The sequence below is a fragment of the Serinus canaria genome, chromosome 20, assembly GCF_022539315.1.
Source record: "Serinus canaria isolate serCan28SL12 chromosome 20, serCan2020, whole genome shotgun sequence".
NCBI lineage: Eukaryota > Metazoa > Chordata > Aves > Passeriformes > Fringillidae > Serinus > Serinus canaria.
The window spans coordinates 723,723-744,916 of NC_066333.1; the positions used below are offsets into that span (position 1 = coordinate 723,723).

Here is a 21,194-nt window from a genome sequence, read left to right on the forward strand (position 1 = left end):
CTTCAGTCCCTGCCCCATCTCTGCTCCTGGCCCCACACTTCCACGCCCCTGACCCTGATTCCGTCCCTGTCCTTGATGCTCTTTACCCCTTCATTCCCCCTGCCCTTGCCCCTACCTCTGCCCTTTCCTCTTCCCTATCCTTGACCCTGCTCCTTGTCCCTCCCCGGGCCCTGGCCCCTGCTGTCTCTGCCCTCGCTCCTCCCCTGCCCCAGTGCTGACCCCACCACCTTCCTCAGGACTGCTCGAGTCCAAATTTCGGACTTGCTCCTCCAGGACACGCAGACGGGCCCAGCCCTACCACCAAAGGCAGCTCTGCACAGGACAGGGCGTTGCCTGCAGCCGCCTCACCTGCCCCACAGGCGGGCTGCTCCAGCCCGCCCCACAAACCCGCTTTCTTTTTTGTCACTTGTTTCCCCCCAACCCGTGTTTGCCTTCAGATCCCCTCCCACCTCCTCCCTGTGACTCTCAGTGGCTCCCACACCACCCTCACCCTCCAGCCCCACAGGCGGAGTACACGAGGTGTCCAAAACTCGCACAGTTTATTTCGCTCCCGCCGGGCCCGCCCCAGGCCGGGCGCGGCTCCACCCGCAAAGCGCTGACAGAAGTGCAGTAAGGCAAAAGTTTGAATTGTCCGGAAAGAAAGATCTCTTTACACACCTGCCTGGGCACATCCATCTATCACCTGCTCGGTACCAGGTGCGGTTTGGTCTCCGTGTCACATTCCCAACCCTGCGGCTGTCCCGCGGGAGCAGGGGCGATGCCGGAGGCAGCTGTCACACTCTGGTCACTGCATCCCAGAGCCACCCACAGCCAGCAGAGCTGGTGGCTTCACCCGAGTCACATTCAAGGGACAGCAGCAGCAGCTCCAGGGTGTGCAGGTCTGAGTACAGAGAAGAGTGGGGGAGACCAGGGGATCTGACTGAAGGGAGCCCCCGTGCACAGCCTTGAGCCCAGCACTGACTGGCACAGGGGTGACACAGACAAGTGCACATCCAGTAGTGATAAGCAGCTGTGGAACAACTCCATAACAGCAGTGGCTGAGACTCCTCCTGGATTTGGTCTGGTGCCTTACAGGGAGATTGTGACACCTCCTGGTCCCAGCTGCTGCCCCAAGTGATCACAGCAGCACAGTGTGAGCCCAGCACTGCCAGGCTTTGTCACCCAACAGAAACTGGGAGCAGTGGGAGTCCATCTCCTCAGAAGTATTCCCTCTGAGACCTGCAAAGCCTCTGTGCAGCTCCTGGCACAGCTGTGTTGCTCCAATAGGATAGAGCAGTTACCTGGTACCCACCTTGCTCCTGATCCCATCCCAGTTCTGGTTCCTACTTGTGTTTGAGTGCTGAGGTTACCAGGTGTGGCAGCAGCTCCAGCTGCTGTCCAAGGTCATCGTCCTTGGTTACCCAACCCTTTCACAGCACCCACTGTGACTGAGCACATGGGATTCTTCCAGATCCCTCAACAGCAGAACCACCAAGAAATGGAATCTGCAGCCAGCATTGGGGCACCAGGTACCCAGAGACTGCCTCTTGCCAAGCAGGAGTGTTACTGATCAAAGCAGTGAAGGGGAAGATCCCCAGAGAAGTGAACATCTCCAAGAAGCAGTGGTGGAAAACAGTTCATGGTCTGAGCTGCAGTCCTTGGTTTAGCTCAGACACTCCTGCTCTTGCTGGACTGCCCAGAGCTGATGGCTGAGGTCGAAGTGAGAAGCACAGCTGAGGGGGGAGGCACTGCAGCTCTGACAGTCTGTGCTGAGCCTGCAGCTCAGGGGGTTATTCCCAGAACCTCAGCCCTTTCTTTCAGTAGGTATCGTTTCCAAAGCCAGACCTCCTTCAGGGAACCTTCCCCACCCACCCCATGTAGCCCAAGCTTTGCATGTTCCTCGGAGTGGCCCATGTCCCAGGAAATGGTGGTACAGTCCTTATTTCAAAACCAGCATGGCCTCTGTCCCGTCCTGCCTCGTCAGGTGGAGCCCGTGGGTGAGGTAGTACTCCCGCCGGAGGAAGGCATAGAAATAATCCGAAATGAGCAGGATCTGTGGAGTGAGATGTTCACACACATCAGTGATGCTTCAGAGCAAGGAATAAAGAGGGACATGTGTTGGTGACAGACCCTGGCAGGGGTTAAGCAGCTCCTGGGCCGTTCAGCACATGCTGCGGGAGGAGTCACTGTGACCTTGGGAACACCTTGTCCATCCCCTTGCCATGTTAAGCCAAGGCAGACTCACAGACAGTAGCTCCATAAACTGGCCAAAATGTATGACAGTGGCAGGTCCAGCTGTGCCACAGCTGCACAGGCATCTCAGCTGCACCCACAGGACTCCTTCTATCCAAGTGCAGTCCCAGAATCACAGGGTCATTTTAGCTGGAAAAGACCTCTAAAATCACCAAGTCCAACCTTTGACTGATCCCTCACCGTGTCACCCATCCCAGAGCACTGAGTGCCACATCCAGGCATTGCCTGGACACCTCCAGGGGTGGGACTCCACCACCTCCCTGGGCAGCCCCTTCCAATGCCTGACCATATTTTCTGTGAAGAAATTCCTCCTAATGTCCAACCTGAACCTCCCCTGGCACAGCTTGAGGCTGTTTCCTCTCATCCTGTCCCTGTTCCCTGGGAGCAGAGTCTGATCCCCCAGCTGGACCCTCCTGTCGGAGTTGCAGAGTGAGAAGGTCCCCCCTGAGCCTCCTTTTCTCCAGGCTGAGCCCCCCCAGCTCTCTCACCGCTCCTGGGGCTCAGTTCCCTTCTCTGGACATGTTCCAGCCCTGTAATGTCCTTCCTGAACAGAGATGCCCAGAACTGGACACAACACTTAAGGTGCCTCACCAGTGCCCAGCAGAGGTGACAGTCAGTGCCCTGGTCCTGCTGCCACCCCATGGCTGGTACAGGTCAGGTGTCACTGGCCTCTTGCCCACCTGGGCACACCTGGCTCATGTTCAGCTGCTGTTGAGCAGCATCCCCAGGGCCTTTCCAGCCCTGGGCCTTTCCAGCCCTAGGCCAGGACACCTTTGGCTGTACTGAGGCACATGGTGGGACTGTTCCCACACCTGGGGGCCTTGAGATGGCAGGAATGGGTGACAGTGGATTCTCTAAAGCTGCAGCCTTGGGAAGCTGCCACTGCTGGGACAGACTGGGCTGTGGCAGGGACCTGCTGGCTCAGTAGCACCATTTGTCACTTAGCCTCTTGCAGTGTGACCTTCCCACAGGACTGTTGCCCTCCTCCATCTGGAAACAGAAGCAGGTAACTAGAGTGGAAAACCTTTTCAGTGCCAGCCCGAGCTGGTAGTTATTGTCCTCATGTCCTAGTGCAGATGCCACTTAAAGCATCCCTTTGGCACTATGTCACTTGAAGTACACAGCAGTGCTAACGGCACAGAGGGAGGTACAGTCAGAGCCTGCCTGGGTTACTGTGCAACACAGCACAGAAGATCACAGCAGCTGCTGCAGAGGCTCAATGACAGGAGAGGAGGGGATGGAGGAGCAGGTGCAGAGCAGGGGAAAGAGAAACAGGGCTGCAGACTGCTGAGGTCAGGTGAGAAAGTGTGAAGGAGAATAGACTCAGAGAGAGGGTCAGCCCAAACAGCCATGATCTGCTTGCTTTGCTGCACTGCTGACAGCCTCTCTCAGTGCAGGTGGTTTTACCTTTACCTAAGCTTCTGTGCAGATATCTAAATGGGAAAAGAAAGAGCTGAGGTGGGGAAGAGGGCTAGGTCTTTCACACAAGGAAATAAGACAAGAGACTTGCTGTCTGCATTTACACAGAGCACAAGACCTTGCAGAACCTGCTATGGCTTTCTCAGGTAGGAAATAAAACCCTCTTAGAATATCAACACTTGCTATAAAGTTTTACTATTCCTTTCATTCCTTAGCAGGACCTGTAATGAACTACTCCCAGTTTCCTATCAGCCCCTCTTAGCAGAATCTCTACTCTCCCTCTCAACCTGTGCAGTCTCTTTTGGGTGTACCAAGTGTTTTCCCTATTAATCAAGGGTAAGAGTAGGTGATTTTTTGCCCCTGGCCAAAGCGTTCCCCTGGCTTTAGGAGAAGCAGACAAGCATAAATGGCTGAGGCACATTCAAACTAAAGGCAACTTCAACATGAAATGAACGTTCTGCTCACCCACATGTCAAACTGCCCCAGGGCTCAGGTACATGACAAGCAGCACAGAGAAGAGAAAGGACTTAAAAAAGGTTGTAGCACCTCTGTACAGAGTTCCACCCTTCAAGGGTGCTAAGTTCTGCTTTTCCTAAGGCCAATGGAAGTCATGTATCCAGAATGGCCTCAGGAAAGGCAGGGAGGGCAAGTCCTGGCATCACTGGGACCCTGCACGTGTTGCCACGTCTCAGAAAAACTGGTGCCATGTCCTTGAGCATGGGCAGGTCTCATTTGCCTGTTTCCTGGCCCCACTGCTACTGCCCTGAGGTTCTTCCATTTCCCCTCTTAGCTCTCCTTCTCCATTCACTTGTGCTTGATCCTGCCATACTGGGATGCTTTTCCTTGGCCATCAGCAGCAGAGCACAGAACCTGCAGTCAGCTGGTTTGGATTGTTAAACCACCGCTCACACCACAAGAACTCTTTCCCAGTAGTGTGCCAGGGGTTGGGGAACAGGCAGAATCCAGAAGGAGAGCCAGGAAGCTGCTATGCAGGACCACACAGGATGCAGAGAGCTAGCCCCATCCTGCAGGATTCACTGCTGTTGAAAGGCCACCCCATCCAGCAGCCTGCCCACAGTGCAGCTTCATTTGCCTCACTCTACTGACCTGCCCTATGTTGAAAGTCAACGTGATGGCATAATAAAAATTGGAGTTGGCACTTCCTGCATAAATCCATAGATGCCACAGAACAGGGAACAGGAAGGAGCAGAAAATGAGCACACATGACAGGATGAAGATGTTCCGGAGGACTGTAAAAGAAAACCAGCTGTTAAAATAATGTATTACTGAGCAGTCATGGTCACACAACCAGCAATGGTATTTAGGGTGTGCAGGGGATGAGAGGAACTTGCCAAGACATACTTTCCTCCAATAACTTTCCACAGGTTGCTTTAGTAACTTCTTGGATAGTGGTTATAAGAAATCCACTATGTTTCCCTTCAAAATAAGTACTTCTGCCTTTGTTGCAGTGTGAAATCCCCATTTGTAGCTCTTTCCTTCTAGACCCTGCTTCTAAACACTCTTTTTTGGATGACCTTGGCTTTTTGGTATCTACACTACAGTAATCAGCAGCCTGCCAAGGGGCCTTGCCAGCAGCACCCCAATTTGGAAAACAGGGCAGTTTCATCCCTTGCCTCATCAAGCTAATGACAAAGGAAAAAATAAATCTGTGGTTTATAGGACAAGATACTTTCTTGGGAGGTGGCAAGGAAATGAAAGCACCATAAAAAGAAAAAACTCACACAGGCCAAATGCACTGACAGACACACGACACGGGGAGGTGCAAGAATCCAGCAGTCTGCCTGAGTGTCAGGTGGACAAAAACCAAGCACAACTTTGTCTAAAAGAGCTGGGAACTACCAGGCCAGGCAGAGATTTTGATTTCTGTGAAGTGCTAATGCCTGTCCTTTGGTAGCAGTGCTGTTACCCATCCTGACACTTGTGCTGCTGTGCTTGGCTGCAGCTCAGCCCATGCCCGCCAGCCTGCAGCTGAGGGCCGATGATGTTTTGAGAGCATTGTTGCATCCAAACCTCTTCCCACCTATTTTAAAATTCTTGTTCAGAAGGTCTATTCACACACTGCAGGGTGGGAGCCTTTGACAGATGATTGTCCCTCTCTTCTGAATGTTTGGAATGTAGAACTGAACAATGCTGAGCAAGGCCTTTCAGAAGCTCATCATCTGCTACAGCTGTGATGTGCTCAGGGCCAGCCTGGGGATTCCTGCCCTGTTTCATCACAGCTGCTGTGAGCTCAGCTCTCCCGAATCTGAAACCCACAGAGCAGATGGTCTCCAGGTCTCCTGATTATGTCTGCTACAACAGGCAGGTGAGCTGTCCATGAACATACTTGGCCTGGCTTGGAGAAGGCTGCAGTGAAAGGACTGGACAACCTGGCAGGGTTGGTCAAAGCAGTTGGTTTAAGCAAGAAACACTGGAAAAACACAACACTTCCAAATCTCCCATGGAAGCAGGTTCTATAGACTGAGCCTGAGAATCCACAGGAAGCTCTCTGTGATTTCAGGAGCTAAAGAGGGTCTCTTTGAAGCATTTAATAAAGTCCAGACAACTGCTTGGAGTAACTCACTTACTTTCACTCTAAGCAAGCAGATACAAAACAAAGCACAACCGCAAGATTCAGCAATTTAAGGCTGGGGGACTCGCTTAAATGCAGGAGCACTGTTCAAATTACAGAGCCTTAAATGGGAATGAAGCATCTGGAGGATGCAGGACTGCAAAAGTTCTTACAAAAAAGATAATCTTCAGAACAAGCTGGAGAGCGGGGGAAGATAAAGTACAAATGAATATTCTCCCCTTGACCAATTTCAACCCAAGTCCTAAAGACATGCTAGGGACTGTATCACCAGAGGAAAAAACCTCCAAAATTCTGCCTTCTTCTAGACACCCCATGGAGGCCATGAGAGCCTATGAGCTTGGGTCTGTTTTAGTGGTGACCATTTAATTTAATTATTTAGCAGGCCCTTTTACATTCCAGATAAATAATAATCAAGCACAAAGGACTTACATCTGTAAAGGTGGCTCCAGACTGGAAGGAAGGCCATGTACAGTGCAATGTCTCCCATGGTAGGATAGGACTTGAAGATAGAAATGATGGCGAGCTGGACAAACAGGAAGAATACAGGGTGTTCCCTGGAAAGGAAAACAAAGGCTAAGAGGATGCAGTAGGGCCTTTGGAAACTGCAAATGAATATCAGCAAGGGCACAGATGTGCTGCAGGACAAGCTCAAAGAGGATCCTGCAGCCCTATTCTCTCCAGACTAGGCTCTGAATGCTGGGTGGGGTGGATGGAGCAGCCCTGCAGAGCAGCAGGGTTAGGGGAGGCACATCTGCCACAGCCATCACCCAGCAACCACAGTGCACATTTACACCTGCACTGAGCTTCCCAGCTCTGCCTTATTCAATAGAAGCAACTAGCAGCTGCCCTTTGATGGTAATTTGGAGAAGACCAAAGCCCACAGTTATCCCTCTGGTACACCTGATCAATGCAGTGCAAGCCAAAGGACAAGCTCACTGAGAATCTAGGTGTGTTAATGGGTGTTTTTATCAAAAAGAAGTCAATGAAGTCAGATAGAAAAGTCCTCAAGTTTCCACATTTTTTTCTGACAATGAAGAGCTGAAAGTTCCAGCCGGTTCTTGCTTTCTGACTGCAGTGCATTATGCAGGCACTTGTACAGCCTCCATTTCTGCTGCCTCTGTTGATGCTTGCAACACAGAGCTCTACTGCAGAGCCGAAGTCACTCTATTTGAGAGGAACTGAAACTGAAGAGCTGAAACTATGGGAAATGAGGAGGATAAGCCCTGCTAAAAATCTTTTTCAGGCTTGTAGGTCAAGATATCCAACTTCAGCCTTAGAAGCATCCACTGGATAACTTAAGAGTAAAAAAAAAAAGTGGTAAAGAAACACATTCATACTTACTTTAACTTTATTGCCAAGGGAATGGTGTAGAAGAACACATTGATTTGAAACACACATACAAAGAAAAGACTGAAGTGTTCAAACATCTCTGCAAAGAAGTACCAGAAAAGGCCAATATTGGGTGTCAGGTCTGGAACAGAAAGGCTGAAATTTGAAAAGAAAGTCGTGGTAAATTTTTGAATGGCTGTTCTTCCATGCCCTGCTTCTGCTGCATTAATTAATTAATCATTGCGTTCTACTGGATGTAGGTTCTAAATTGTAAATCCATGAAACAGAAACCAAATGGATGAAAACATGGAGAGCAGGTTGAAATCCTGCTGAGGAATCTTTACTGATGTCACAGTAGGATTTAAACCATTCTCAAGCAGACACTTATCCAGCGAGGAGTATCTCACAGCCATGGTACCTCAACAACCAAATCCAATTCCAATCACTCAGTGGAAAACAGCTCCTGTCTTTAATTTTTGCTATTATTTATTTAACAGAAGCTGGAGATGGCTAATGGCTGCTTTCCTCCACATCTTTTTTTTTTTTATTGCATTGCCAGTAAATCACCACACACTTCCTGGGTTAAGCACACTTCTGTGTGTGATGGGCAAGAAACAATCTGTGTGGGCAGGGTGGAGCCAAACAGAAAACCATCAGTAAGAATCCTTATACTTACATAAACCCATAAACAGATGGGATAAAATCCCAGGAGTTGAGCAGGAAGAAGGAGAGGCAGATGATCACCACCAGGCTGCACAGGTATAGGGATGCATACTGCATGGTGTAGAGCCAGAAACTTTTGCTTTTCAGTTTGATAGGTATGAACTGGCGCTGAAAGAGAAACAGAAGCACCTCAGCAGGGGGAGAGCCACAAAAAAGCGTGAGCGTTCAGAACATCATTTTAAATTGATGAAAGAAAGCATCAAACATTAGCACTATGGCACTTGAAGGAGCAGCTTTCAAGCACAATTTGCTTGTTGTTCTTCCCTCTAAGTCACACTCATAGCATGAACTCCCAGAGGTGTGTTTGAAAATACAGTAGCAAAGCTGGTCATTTCTGCTCGCAGTGAGTCCCTCGTGGGAACACACACACAGGTGTAAGATTTACAACCCTCCTCACAGCTACACTCAGGTAGCTCAGATGTTTGCAATACTGCACTGGTGCCTGTCTTCTCCTGCATGACCCCACTTGATCACCTGTTCTGGCTGAATGGTACCTTCTTCGATATTTTTTCTTCCTCTCCTGAGGAACTGATGTCTGTTTCTGACAGCCATCCCAAAATCTTACGTGTGAACACAGAGACAAAAAATTTGATTGTGCTTTAGTTATGTCTGTCTCTTCAGTCAGTGAATTACCCAGGCTCCCTCTTAGAATTCTTCCAATGACCTCTTGTTCAATATGTTGCTGAAGAAAAAGGGGGTAACCAAAAGCCCTGCTCCAGAACCCCCACCCTGTGGTACCACCACATGGCCTGGCACTCCTGCTCTGCTGAAATCAGGGCAAGAGGACACCCACCGAGTACCTGAGTACAAAGGAGCCCCTCTGAAAGCTGGCATCCTCAGACAAAGTTCTGCCACTGCCACATGTCCTCATCACATGACAGGGATATCTCACTCCACCAGGTCCCCTGACTGCCAGTGTACACACAAATACACACAGGGGCCAACACCTTTGGGAATTGCTCAGCACTCTGCAGCTCCAGGTCAGTAATGTGGCTTTTCCATTTGGCCCTGGGGTCTGCAGTGACAGGAGATGTGCAGAGAACCTGCCCTGGCTGCTGTGGCCTCTGGGTTTTCTTAGTTGTAGTGGGTTTAATGTCACTTGCTGGGACAATGTAAGCAACATTACCAGAAATTTTGGCAGGACAGATTAAAAAGCGCAGGAGAAAAGTGATTTAATTCTGTACAAAGAAAGCAGGAAAGTTCATTTACAAATTTAGATAAAAGGACACACACAGGCATGACTGCCTTTAAAAGTTGCAAATGAGGCAATCACTTATCAAAGAACTTATTGTATTTGTGTTGTATTATTGTTTGTGAATTCACAGTACAATGCTTGCACTTCACTCCCAATTTACTTTGACTAAAGTTAAAAGAGAACAAACAAGGCTAAAATATTCAAGCTATACATTCTCCTAAAATTCATCAAACTGAAAAAGCAACACTGACTCCACAGTCCTTCTCCTGTAAAGACTAATAATAATAATAATAATAATAAAATTTCTGAAAAAATGTAATAAACATTCATGTTAGAACAAGAAAATTAATTAGAACTGACTCCCTTTCTGTCTGGAAACTCGGAGATTTGAGAGCAGGCTAATTAAGTAAAGATAAGGGAAAAGCATCACCCATTAAGGCAACAAAAAAAGCAGCATTCAGAATTGTAAGAATTTAAGATACTAAACACTATCACAAGGTGATCTGTGAAGCGAGCTGAACCTCTGCTGGCATCACAGCCTCACCTTACTGCCAAAGCAGAATAAAATCAGCAAGGGTAGCCCTGGTGGGATTCAGGGTCTTCTTAATGGAGAGGGAGAAGGAACAACCAGCCTCTTACCAGAACATGCCTTTTGCCATTAGACCCCAAACCAGTATTTCTGAACTTCTCTGGGTCTGAGCCCCTCATTGCTACTCACACAACACAAAGAACAGCACTTATTTTGGGCCAGCTAAACACCACCCAGTTCTGTAGACCTCCTGCTCCCTTCTCTCCAAACACAAGCTTTCCCATTCAGGGTTCAAACTTGCCATGGCTTGAGGAGAGTCACTTTTTCTGAAACTCTGCACTTGTCTGACTCCCCTCCCAGGACTGTCCCTGCCCAGCTACAAGAAGGCAACAGGTACCAAGAGTTAGAAATCACCTACCTGTAGAAGGTAAAGCAGTGCTGGAGCAAACAGAGTGAGCGGGTAGAGTGACTGGTATGTTGCTAAGGCCAGGAACACAGCACTGAGGAAGGCACTACCTGCAAAGAAAAAAAAAAGTTTATAAGGACCTTTAAGTATAAACAGCCATACAGACAGGAAGTCCAAATGGAAAGAAACTCATAACCCTCTGGAGGGGATTCACAAGTATCAGGACACCCCTTAAAGGAGTTTTTAGCAAAATGTATCCTGCAGGGTGTCCTCTTGTTAACGACATTTTGAAGGGAGAATGACTCATTCCATAAGAACAAACTACTGGCTGGCTTGTATCTCCTGTCATTCACACACAGAAAGAGATTCATATAATTTGCCTATATAAAGCCCACACTGGCTGCTGTTAATGCATGGGAATGCATTCATTTAAGTTATATCTGTATGTAAGAACTGCCATCCTGGGCTTGCTGGATAACCTCATCATCAGATCGTGTTGCAGCCTCAGCAAAGCTGTGTGCAAGACAGTAAGCAAAGTCTGCACTGAAGCAGTGGAGTTGCATTAGCTCTGCTTTACTGATACCAAAACTGAGGCATATAAAGGATGGGCACAACTTTTCCAAGTGATTTTGTAAGAATACATGTCTTTATTGAGGCAGTTTTATTTGAGGTGTCTCAGTGTTGAGCACTCACATTTCTCAACTAATAATAGAAATATTCTCAGCCAATAACAGAAATAATGTCTGAAAGATCTCAGGTTAAACAATAAAAAATGAAAGCACCCAGTGCAGTAGCCTGGTTATAGCTACAGACTCAGTGGAAGTCCTCTGTAAAAACAGAGCTCAGACAGCAAGAGCCCTGACCCAGGGAACTGAACCAGCTGTGACTCTGCTGACAGCAAACACTCAGAGAGCTCCTCTCTGCTTCCTCCTTTGAAAGGGAAAATACAGGGTTACCTGTTGATGAGCCTCTCCTCTCTTCAACTACAGTCTCCTGACAGAAACCTCCCTATCCTGTATTTTATCCAGTGTTCAGTTCTGCGCAGATCTAAATAAGTGATTCCCTGAAATCACAGTCATAACCTGATATTCTCTTTGCTCACTTAAACTCCAGAATGCCACACTCCCAGTCAGGGATAAACCACGAGACAGTTTGGTCAATGACCAAAGTTTTGGCCTCAGTTAAAAATCAGTTTAACTAAACAGACCCCACTTGGTTGCTATTGCAAATGCTTTTATATTAAAACACATCCTGACTCACTGACTCAATTAGCCAATAATTATAGGAAAACTGTCTTTAGATATTCAGGTTGTTCTTTTTTTTTTTTTTTTTTTTTTTTTTTTGCAGTGCCTTGGTCTGGGCCCTGCTGGGGACAAAAGATCAGACTGACCTTTCCTCTGATCCAGCAGAGAACTCCTTAAAACTTAGGTGACTATTACAAATGACATAGGCTAAAAGATTTTAGCACTGAGGAGTAAAAAAAAAAAATCAGAAAGCTGGCATTATGCAGAAAATGAATGAAACAGTGATTCTGACATAATCTACTCCACTGGGCTGTTTTTGGGTCTTTGGTTCCTGCTTCTGCTTCCCCAAAGGTTAATTAGTTCATTTCAAACCATGTTTACAACTGTGAGTGAAAGCCAAATAATAGCTGCAGGCAAATGCCTACTTTTGAATAAAAGATCAAGGATAAGCTTTGAAAATAAATTTTGTATGACATTTAAGTGCATATTCATGTACAAAAGAAGAGCAACAGAGCTCTCCTGTTCTGCAACACACAGACATGTTTCTTCCTGAACAGAAAACTATTTGAAGCCAAACAGGAAAAGGAGTCATTTTTTAGCATAAACTCTTGGGTACACTGAGGTGAAAGTCTTCACTTGACTATAAAGTATTTTGATGTCACAAATTCATGTAGAACTTTCACCTTCTTTCAGTCCTGTTTGTGCCATGTTTCACTAAACCTTTGTAGCAATCATATCTGTAAAGCTCCCCCTGGATTTATTTTTTGCTACATTTCTAATCTTTCTAAAAAGTCATAAAGAACCTTTTTTCTTCACTAAATTACCTTTTATTGTAGCTAAAATGAAGAATGCAATGACAGAGTTGTTGATGGCGCAGGTGGACTTTGCTACACAAGACATCACAGTGTAGGGGTTTAACAGGTAGCTGAAAAAGAGCAAAGCTCAGGTTACATCTAATTAAAGAAATGTTCAAAAAAAAAAAAGGATGCACTTTGCCTTTTCTTTTTGTTTATTTACATTTGATGGGATCCTCTCATCAGCAAATTAATTCAGCTGAACAGGTTCTTCAATCTGAATCAAAAACTATACCTTTGGATTGCAGACTTGGACACAGGGGCCACAGGGAGCCCACTACAGAAATGAGACATTGGGAAGAGGTTCAAAATGCAAGTTCTGGCCTAGAAAATGACTACCAAAAATGTTTCTGGCTCTGCAGAAGCATTATGTGTTTATTCAGTCAGATCTAGGATTATCTGGTCCAAAGGAAACTTTTTCTGCTACTCACACCTACTACTTCAGAAGAGGAATAAGGAGAAAACGTGATGGAAAAAAATCTGAGACATAAGCAGTTTCCCATCACCCAGCCTCCTGCTGTGGCAGAGCAAGCCTTTACCTTCACCATGGCACTATCTGAGCACAAAACCAGCCATCTATGCAAGACTGACACATTTTAACTGGAATTACAGAAAAACTCTTAACTTTACATTCCAGAATTCAGCCACACTTTAATAGTAAGCATGCCAGCTCCTTTTGGAAATAAGAATTACAATAATCTCATTTAAGTAGGTTCAGAGCAAAGAAAAAGGTTTGGAGAACTACCAATACAGTAAGTATGACAATGTAATAATCAGCCTTGCCAATAACTAAATTACTCAGCAGAGTCAGTAGACAGGGCTGATGATTTCCTAATTCTCTCTTAATATTTTCCTATGTCTCTACATCCCAGTCTGTCTTTTTCAGTGTTTCCAGAAGGGAGCCTACAGCAAGGATAGATACAATTTAATGCCAGTTTTGCTGTGGCAATGTACAAAACAGTCTGCAATTTACCCACTTTACCCTTCTGGCCATTGGGACTGTGCCATTTAAAAAATTCATATAAAAATAAGAAAAAATGGCAATTTATCTAATGGAGAACTCTCTCTGATACAGATCAATTTGGATAATTTCTTTGTGTCAAAATATCAATTTTTGAAAAATCTGTAACAGTAGGCACCTTGGTTGTATATTAGTTGAAGCTTTCTGAAATAAAAAAAAAAGTTTAGTATATATAAGAACACCAAGACATGAAATTAATAAAATGACAACATGAAAACATCTTTTAACTGTTATAAGCAATTTGGGATATTTTAAGTGTGAAATTTGGGATATTCAAGTTGTGATATTCAGCACATATTCAGATGTTTTGTCCAGCTGCGGGAAAATTCTCCTAACTTTTCTGAAAAGACATCATTTGGAAGGCATAGGATCAATTTTGATAACATTATCATACAGGCAACATAAATGGGAATGTGATCTGTGCTGACTCAACATTCTTGTTACCCAGATAATGACCTTGCTGCTGAGCCCATCTCAAAGGGCCTCAGTGAATCTAGTTGTTGGCAACAAGCACATGTAAATGCATCTGATTTTCATGGTCAAACTGAGTATTCAGGGCCAATAAGAAATACAGAATTTTTGCGGGAAAGAAATCCAATTTTTGCCAGTTTTGAAGGCCCAAATGAGACAAATAAACCCCAAAGGGAGCAGAGGAACCAGAGCAGCCCACTGCAGCCTACAGGACCAATACTTACAATAGTGCTACCTTGAGGGGGATGTAGTGCATCTCCATGGGTGTCTGGATGAGTTCAGCCACATCTGGTGCATATTTATCCAGTTCTATTAGGAGCTTCTGCTTTTTGAACTGAACAAGGAAGAATAATCAAAGACTGTCAGAAGAGGAAAGCCATTATTGTGCACTACTTGCGTAATTCTATTTCATATTACTCAGCCTGGGGTTACTATGGGGGTACCTGGGGTTTCTATGACTGTGGAGCATATTCAAGCCACTGGTGTGAGCTAGAACTTATGTGAGGAGTGGTAGAGAATAAAAAAACTCCTGTTTTTCCCCAAATACTTAAAAATTGAAGTGAGAGTCAGGAGGAAGTAGATAATTTCTATTTGTTTAAACTTCCTTAATTACCTGTGTCTATGTCCTGACACAGCTACCAGTGAATTCACCACACTAGAGTCCAATACTCAATCTTCCTAACACTCTCTGCATCTCTAATGAAAACCTAACTTAATAAATTCACTGTTCAACAAACAAGCCCTTGAAAACACAAACCCCATACATATGCACTCTTTGTTCTTTTAAAGATGGATACTTCTATGACAAATCTCTCTTCAATCTCTTTTGTTTTAGGAGGCTCTCTATGGAGACAAGAGAGAAATCTGAAATGTGAGCTGACTGAATTATGTTATGGTGAGACAGAAGGACAGAGATGCTAGCAGTAAATTCTCAATAACCAAAGTAACTCACATGTGGAATTTTTACATGCCTGCAGTTCTATCCTGGGTTATTTCCTTAACCTCAAAGTCAGAGGACAGGGATCAAGGTCATAGCCTGGTGGGAGACCACAGAGATGCTGTAGAAAATGTAGTCCCCTGCTGATGCTGATATCTAATCCCCACCCCTCTGGAACTGTAAGGAGCACAGCACTGAGTACACAAAATATTCTTTGAGAGCTGGGAGAAATCACTCACCTCCAAATACACATCTTTATAATCTGAAGGGAGCGAGCAGTATTTGATGTCAGATGCTCACAAGAATGATCTATGTCACCTCAGAACTGCTGGAAGTTTTCACTCCTTCCTTTACACATTTCTAGTCTGTGTATTACCTCATGCTTGTGTAAAAGAAACCCTCTCCAAGGTAGAACACCCAAGCTGGAGAAGACTGTACACTGCTGTGATCACCACTCAGTGTGTAGCTACACTGTAATAGTGCCACAACAGAATTTAAAATGCCTCAGTTGTCTGCCACATTCAGTCCTGTTTGCTTATCATTAAAATATAACCAGATTTACTGCAACAAGAACTTGACACCACATCCTCTGGCACATCTTTTCTTTGGCCCAGGATAATTATATCTGCTGGGAAAAGAGGATCAGCAACACTGGGAAGTCAGCTTACCACAACTTTGTTGAAGTCCTGGATTGCCAAATAAAGGGCAACAGCAGTTAGCACATCAGTTATCTAAAAAAGCAAGGAACAGACTGATTGTAAGCAAAACAAACAAATTGAGAAAAATATACTGGTGAGCATTTAACAGGAGCTGACTCAGTTCAAGGGAACAAAACACAGGGTTTAAAAATCCTGAAAGGCTGATTTGTACAGTATTCTCACACACCATTTCACCTTGAAGACACAAGCTGTAAAAGAATATTTATATTCACAAAACAAGAGAATGGGAAATTGAGAGGAAAGAAATTGTTCATGGAGAGCAGCACATGAGAGTAAGAGAGAACCACTGGTGTAGTGAGAGCACAGCAACACTAGGGCAGTGCCCAGCTGGCTGAACCTACCCACCTGGCCACCAGGGTAGCATAACAGTGCCTTGAGCTGTCCCAGACTGCCCAGGCAGCAGCACAGGACACATGGCATTGGCTCTGCACAAGCCCTGCCTGGTAGGGACCTCGGCACAGAGGCTCCACTGGGTGCTGTGTGCAGCCAACTACAGCATCTCTGTCCTTCTGAATTGTGCAGAAGAACTCTGAGAACAATTTACAAGAGACATTTGGGGGATGAAGCCATTTGTGCTCCTTGCACGTCTGGAGTTTGGCAGACAGAAACAGCAGCATAGGCATAAGCCTGGGGGGACACAGTATTTTATTACCTGGAAGAGATAACCTTTGAAATTTGAGACAAAATGACACCTTCCTGTTTCTGTGTGGGGATACCTATCTAAGCAAGAACTCACAAAAAGGAAGGAATATGTGTGGAAACCCAGAGCAGCGGGAATATTTCTCTGTCTGCTCTGGGGTGCCTTGGCCCCCAGGGGAGCACTGACTTTGACCCTCATTCATGGAGAGTTTCCCAGACTTCAAGACAGACTGGAATCCACAAAAGTGTGAAACAGATAGAGAGTAGTGTAGGTGTGTCACTTGGTGAGAAATTGAGGTTTTGGGATTTTTAGTATGTTGTGGATGGAAGCAAGATGGAGGGCACAGGGTGTTGTCCCAGGTTTCTTCTTCATGCTTCTTCTTCCTTCTTCTCCATGGGTCTGAGAGGCATTTTGTAATTAGGCAGAAAAGTCTGCATGCATTACAGGCTCTGTGGGATCAATTATTGGCTTAAAAAGGAAAATAATCCAGTGTCAGCTCTTAATTTGATAGTTTAGTCTTAAAAGACCTTGGATCAAGAGATTGTTGGCCATTTTGTGCCTTCTAATAAAAAGCTGCTGAACTCCCAGTAGTGAGGCTGTTTTACTGATAAGAAATAATAAACACCTGAGTGCGAACATGAACTACTGTCCCAAGTGCCTTCAATCCAGAGCCAGAGAAACCAACAACTGGGACCCCCACAAATATGTACAAGAAGGGGAAAGCCTGAATGTGGGTTTGTGCAGGCAAAGCTGCCTTTCTAATTAACTGAGCTCAGCAGGAATTTGAGCTACAGGGAGGCTGAAAGACTGAAAAAGAAAGCCACACTCAGCATTTCCCTGAATGGGACCTTTCAGGAGAAGCTTTCCATGAGCACTTACCATGAAAACCAGTTCAGCATATTCAATTAGGAAGTGAAAGAGATAGATTATCAGCGGGGTCTGAAAGAGCAAAAGAGAAATCCCTATCAAATACTGTCCAGATAAAATACTGGTGATTTGATGAGACAAACTACCAGAGTTCTACTGGACACTGCCAAAGGTAATTTCCTTTGGTCTATACTCCAACACTGGTATTTCAGAGCAAAGTGATTAATCAAAGCACACTTACTGGTCTTTTTCCTTGCAAAGTCCTCAATGCACTTTATAAAAGACACCATCAACTCTGAAAATTGTATTCTACCCCAACTTTTCAATTCTACTACAACAGTAGTAGACTTACAATAGAAAGCATACAAAGACCAGCTTTAGACAGTAATTTTTTAATAGAAAATTTATTTTTCAGACTGTCTGCACATACTTTTGAAAGATTTCCTATATAGCTGGATCCCCTGCTGTTTAGATGTGTCTTTTATAATGCAAAAAGAAGAAAGCATGTTAAAAACATAAAGTTGTAGGGTTACAATCCTATCATTCTCTCACTCTTAAGAGTTTTTCCCTTTTAAGGTAAGAGGAAAAGTATGTTTCTGAACTATTCCCATCACACAAAAGCTTAGTCTGAAAGGACTATATTTACATGCTGCAAATTCAGCCTTCCCTGTGAGAAAAAAAAAATTCTTTTAAAAAAGTTTAAAAATAATGTGATAGTCTAAATAAGCATGGGGGATTATTTCACAGTCTGGTAGAAATTCTGTCTAAAGAAATAGAATTTCTTGAAAAGAATCCAGTTTTCAGAGGATACCAAGTCCCTGCTTCACCCCAGGCAACACAACGTATGAGTGTACCCTCATGTCAGTAAGGGCATTCAAGGGCACAAAACCCCACAGGTGCTTAAGTGCTTTTGCAGGAACAAGGTGTTTTCAAGATGAGAAATAAATAAACAAACTGCATGCTTGTGCTAGTATTAGAATTTCTGCAAATGCAGAGACTCCAGGTACTGATACCTTGTAAATCCTATCAGAATAACAGTGACACTGTCCCTGCTCCAGCTTGTGCTGACAGGAACAGCTGGATGTGAACAGAGTATTTGACTATTACAGAGTTCCCCTGTCTCAGAGTTTCTTCATGCACTAACAAATATGACACTGCCTGTTCCTGCACAGGGAATTCACTGGGATGATCTGAATTTCCTCATGCTGGTCACTGTGTAACCACTGCTCAGGCAAACCATACAACTTCAGGTTCTCTGCAGTCTCTGGGACAAAACAGGCCCCAGCCTTCTCCACGCCCTGAGCAGCCAAACTAAGACCCCTGCTGCTGAAATATCACATTTAAAACCCAGCATGCAAACCAACCAACCTCATGAAAAATAGCTCCAGAGTATGGCGAGACCCCTAAATCCAGCAGAGCTAATCCTTCGACCACTGAAACAGACAAAACACCTGCATTAGAACCCCAGAATGCGGGAACTGAGAGATCCCCTGAGGGTAAAACTGCAATTCGAAAATACTGACACTCTAAGAATATCACCCATAGAATGGGTGAAACCATACCTCCCAGAGCCAACAGCCAGTCTGAGCAGATTCACCCCAGCTCCGTGCACGTTCCTGTGCGGGCACTCATCACCTATTTATTTGTTTCGGCTAAAAATGTTCTAGATGAAATCTTTTGCACTTAACTCTATTTAAATCACATGCATGATATCTCCTCCTTTTGAGTGACTATTAAGTGACATGTGGCATCTATGCTAGAGAAATACTTAATTCCAAGAGGATAGCCACAACATAATATAGAACTTGAACTGTTTTGCCTCATTAGATGTAGAGAGGCCTCAAATGTCCAAAATCACAAGGGAAGAATAGAAATGAACACATATTGCCAGGCAAAGCTAAAAGCTTTATCTCTTGTTGAAACTTCCTGACATTTTATGACCTTAATTCAGCTCCTTTGTGCTCATGGCGTTACAGCTTGCCCTGCAATGCATGTGTGTGCTTTTCCATGGAACCTCCACCCTCCTGAGCACAGAGGTTCCCTGGGACTGAGTAGTATGAAGTGAAAGAAGCTAAGGAAAATGGCTCATTTGTTCAGAGGGAAACAGGCAGGATACTGCAGGAAAACACAAGAGGTGCTCAGTTCAGTGATACAGAAATATTTCTGTTAGAAATAGAAATCTACTAGAAATAGATTCTGGATGCCATCAACTTCCTGTATGGTGACAGCCCAGACCTTTCAAGATAATATCCCACTTTTCCCTTTTACTATCTTGATGCTCTAAGGTGGTATTTAGAAAGACTCAGTAGCACAGGAAGCATGAAGTGCTATATACCTTGGAGCAGAGGCCTCAGGTCATCAAATACACTTGTACTTTTGACTTTTATGACTTCTGGCCACACTTTTCCACCGCAAAACTGCAAATAATTTTACCTGCATGATAACTGGATACCAAAGGGACATCTTCAAAATAAATTAAGGTTCCTAAGGCTCCTATGATACACAGTTTAACATCACTGAAAAGCCCCGCTCACCCAGGACCTCACTCAGCCTTCCGAAGAAAATCTGAATCGCTGGTAACGTGTGGAGACACCAGCTGACCAAGGGAAGTGAGCTGGGGCCCGTGCAAGGCACTCTCACCGCGACACCGTGCCCGTGCAGGGACAGCGGAGCCGAGGCCGATGGAGCCCCGCGCTCTGGGCTGGGCGGGTCGCGCCCGTTCGTGTACATGTGTGACACCACCGGTGTCCCGGCCAGCTGTGAACCGCGACGCCCCGGCTCCAGCCCCGGCCTCTGCCTCCAGCCGCACCGGCTCCCACGGACTCCTCCCGGGCACAGCTGCTCAGGGCCCTTTCGTGCAGCTCCGGTTCGGGCCCGGGCGAGCACGGCCCGGCCCTGCCCGGAGCGCAGCCGGGCGCCCTCACCGCGGGTCCGCTTCTAGCCCGCCGCCCCGCTGGGATCAGGCCCGGCCCGCCCGGCTCGGGGGTCCCGCCGCCCTGACTCCTCCGCGCCGCCCCCGCGGGGCTCGGCCCGGCCAGCAGCGCCCCGGCCCTGGCTCGCCGGGCCTCACCTCGCTTCCAGGCGTTTAGCGGGGATGCCACCTCGACCCGCTCGGCGATGAAGACGGCGAGGCTGGAGCGGTAGAGCGCGGCGCGCACCGTCACGGCCGCCAGCACCACCAGCACCAAGGGGGCCGCCATCTCGGCGCGCGCTCCGCCGCTGCCTCCGGCTGTAGTTCCCGGGCGGCGCCGGGGAGCACGCCGCCAATGAACCGGCCCGCCCGGGCAGACTACATATCCCAGCAGCCGTCGCGCCTCCACCTCCCAGCGCAACTCGGAACTACGGCGGCCGCTTGGGGGACTAAATTAGCAGGAGCGCGCTTGCAGCGGCCAGGTGGGGGTCCCTGTCCCGTCCCCCCAGCTGTCCCGTTCGGGTCGCTCTTGCCCAAGATGGCCACAAGGGACAGCCCCTGCTCTGCCGGAGGACAGGGATGGGTCTGCCCTCGAGTTGCATCACACTCCCCGCGGTCCGTCCCTCCCTCCTATGGATCCCAGGTGCCTCTGGATGGGGACTCTGCCCAGCCGGGGCAAGGCGCGGCGGGCTGGGCCCAGCTCGGACGAGGAGCGTCGGTGGCTTCTGAGCGGTTTGGGAATCCCCTCAGACAGTTTTTTATTTTTCAGGTATTTCACAGACCCCCATGGTATCTGCCCGCGTGTTGGCTTGGCTGTGGTGAGAGTCAGGGCTGTTGTGAGGGCGTTGAGTGCTCCATGTTTGGTTTCGGAAGGCTCTTGGCAGATTCAGGTTCTCAGTCTGTGTCGTTTCAACAGCTCCCGAGCTTAAGAGTTCTGGGAGACTTTCAATCGCCTACCCTCCCGTCATGGACCTCCCTGCTGTTCTCCAACAACTGCTCCTTTGTCCCCATCCCTGGGTACATGTGCTGCCCGTTCACACAATCTCACACAAAAATAGCCTTTACAACACTTCATCTGAATGGAGGCAAGTGGAAGGAAGACAT

At 46.6% G+C, this 21,194-nt stretch overlaps 1 protein-coding gene across 2 annotated transcripts; it reads right to left on the minus strand.

Moving 5' to 3' along the window:
- Positions 1-522: 522 nt before the first annotated feature.
- PIGU (phosphatidylinositol glycan anchor biosynthesis class U) lies at positions 523-20,439 on the minus strand. Of its 2 annotated transcripts, XM_030232279.2 has the most exons (12): positions 20,250-20,439; positions 18,548-18,612; positions 17,192-17,251; positions 15,622-15,684; positions 14,241-14,350; positions 12,495-12,595; positions 10,439-10,536; positions 8,250-8,404; positions 7,586-7,729; positions 6,674-6,798; positions 4,759-4,901; positions 523-2,032 (listed from the first exon to the last, which is right to left on the minus strand). In XM_030232279.2, the coding sequence occupies exons 1-12, from the start codon at positions 20,377-20,379 to the stop codon at positions 1,919-1,921; spliced, it is 1,308 nt and encodes a 435-aa protein (XP_030088139.1). In that variant the 5' UTR covers positions 20,380-20,439; the 3' UTR covers positions 523-1,918. The 2 variants fall into 2 exon arrangements, with proteins under 2 accessions (XP_030088139.1, XP_030088140.1); XM_030232280.2 differs by lacking the exon at positions 18,548-18,612 and having other exon boundaries at positions 20,250-20,395.
- Positions 20,440-21,194: the final 755 nt, after the last annotated feature.

Excerpts from the sequence above, each read along its gene's own strand:
- PIGU (XM_030232279.2), bottom strand. The coding sequence starts at position 20,379 with ATGGCGGCCCCCTTGGTGCTGGTGGTGCTGGCGGCCGTGACGGTGCGC. Across the intron at positions 8,405-10,438 it reads CACTGCTTTACCTTCTACAG|CGCCAGTTCATACCTATCAA; the intron begins GTAGGTGATTTC and ends TTTCTCTTTCAG. Across the intron at positions 7,730-8,249 it reads CCATCTGTTTATGGGTTTAT|CCTTTCTGTTCCAGACCTGA; the intron begins GTAAGTATAAGG and ends TTCAAATTTCAG.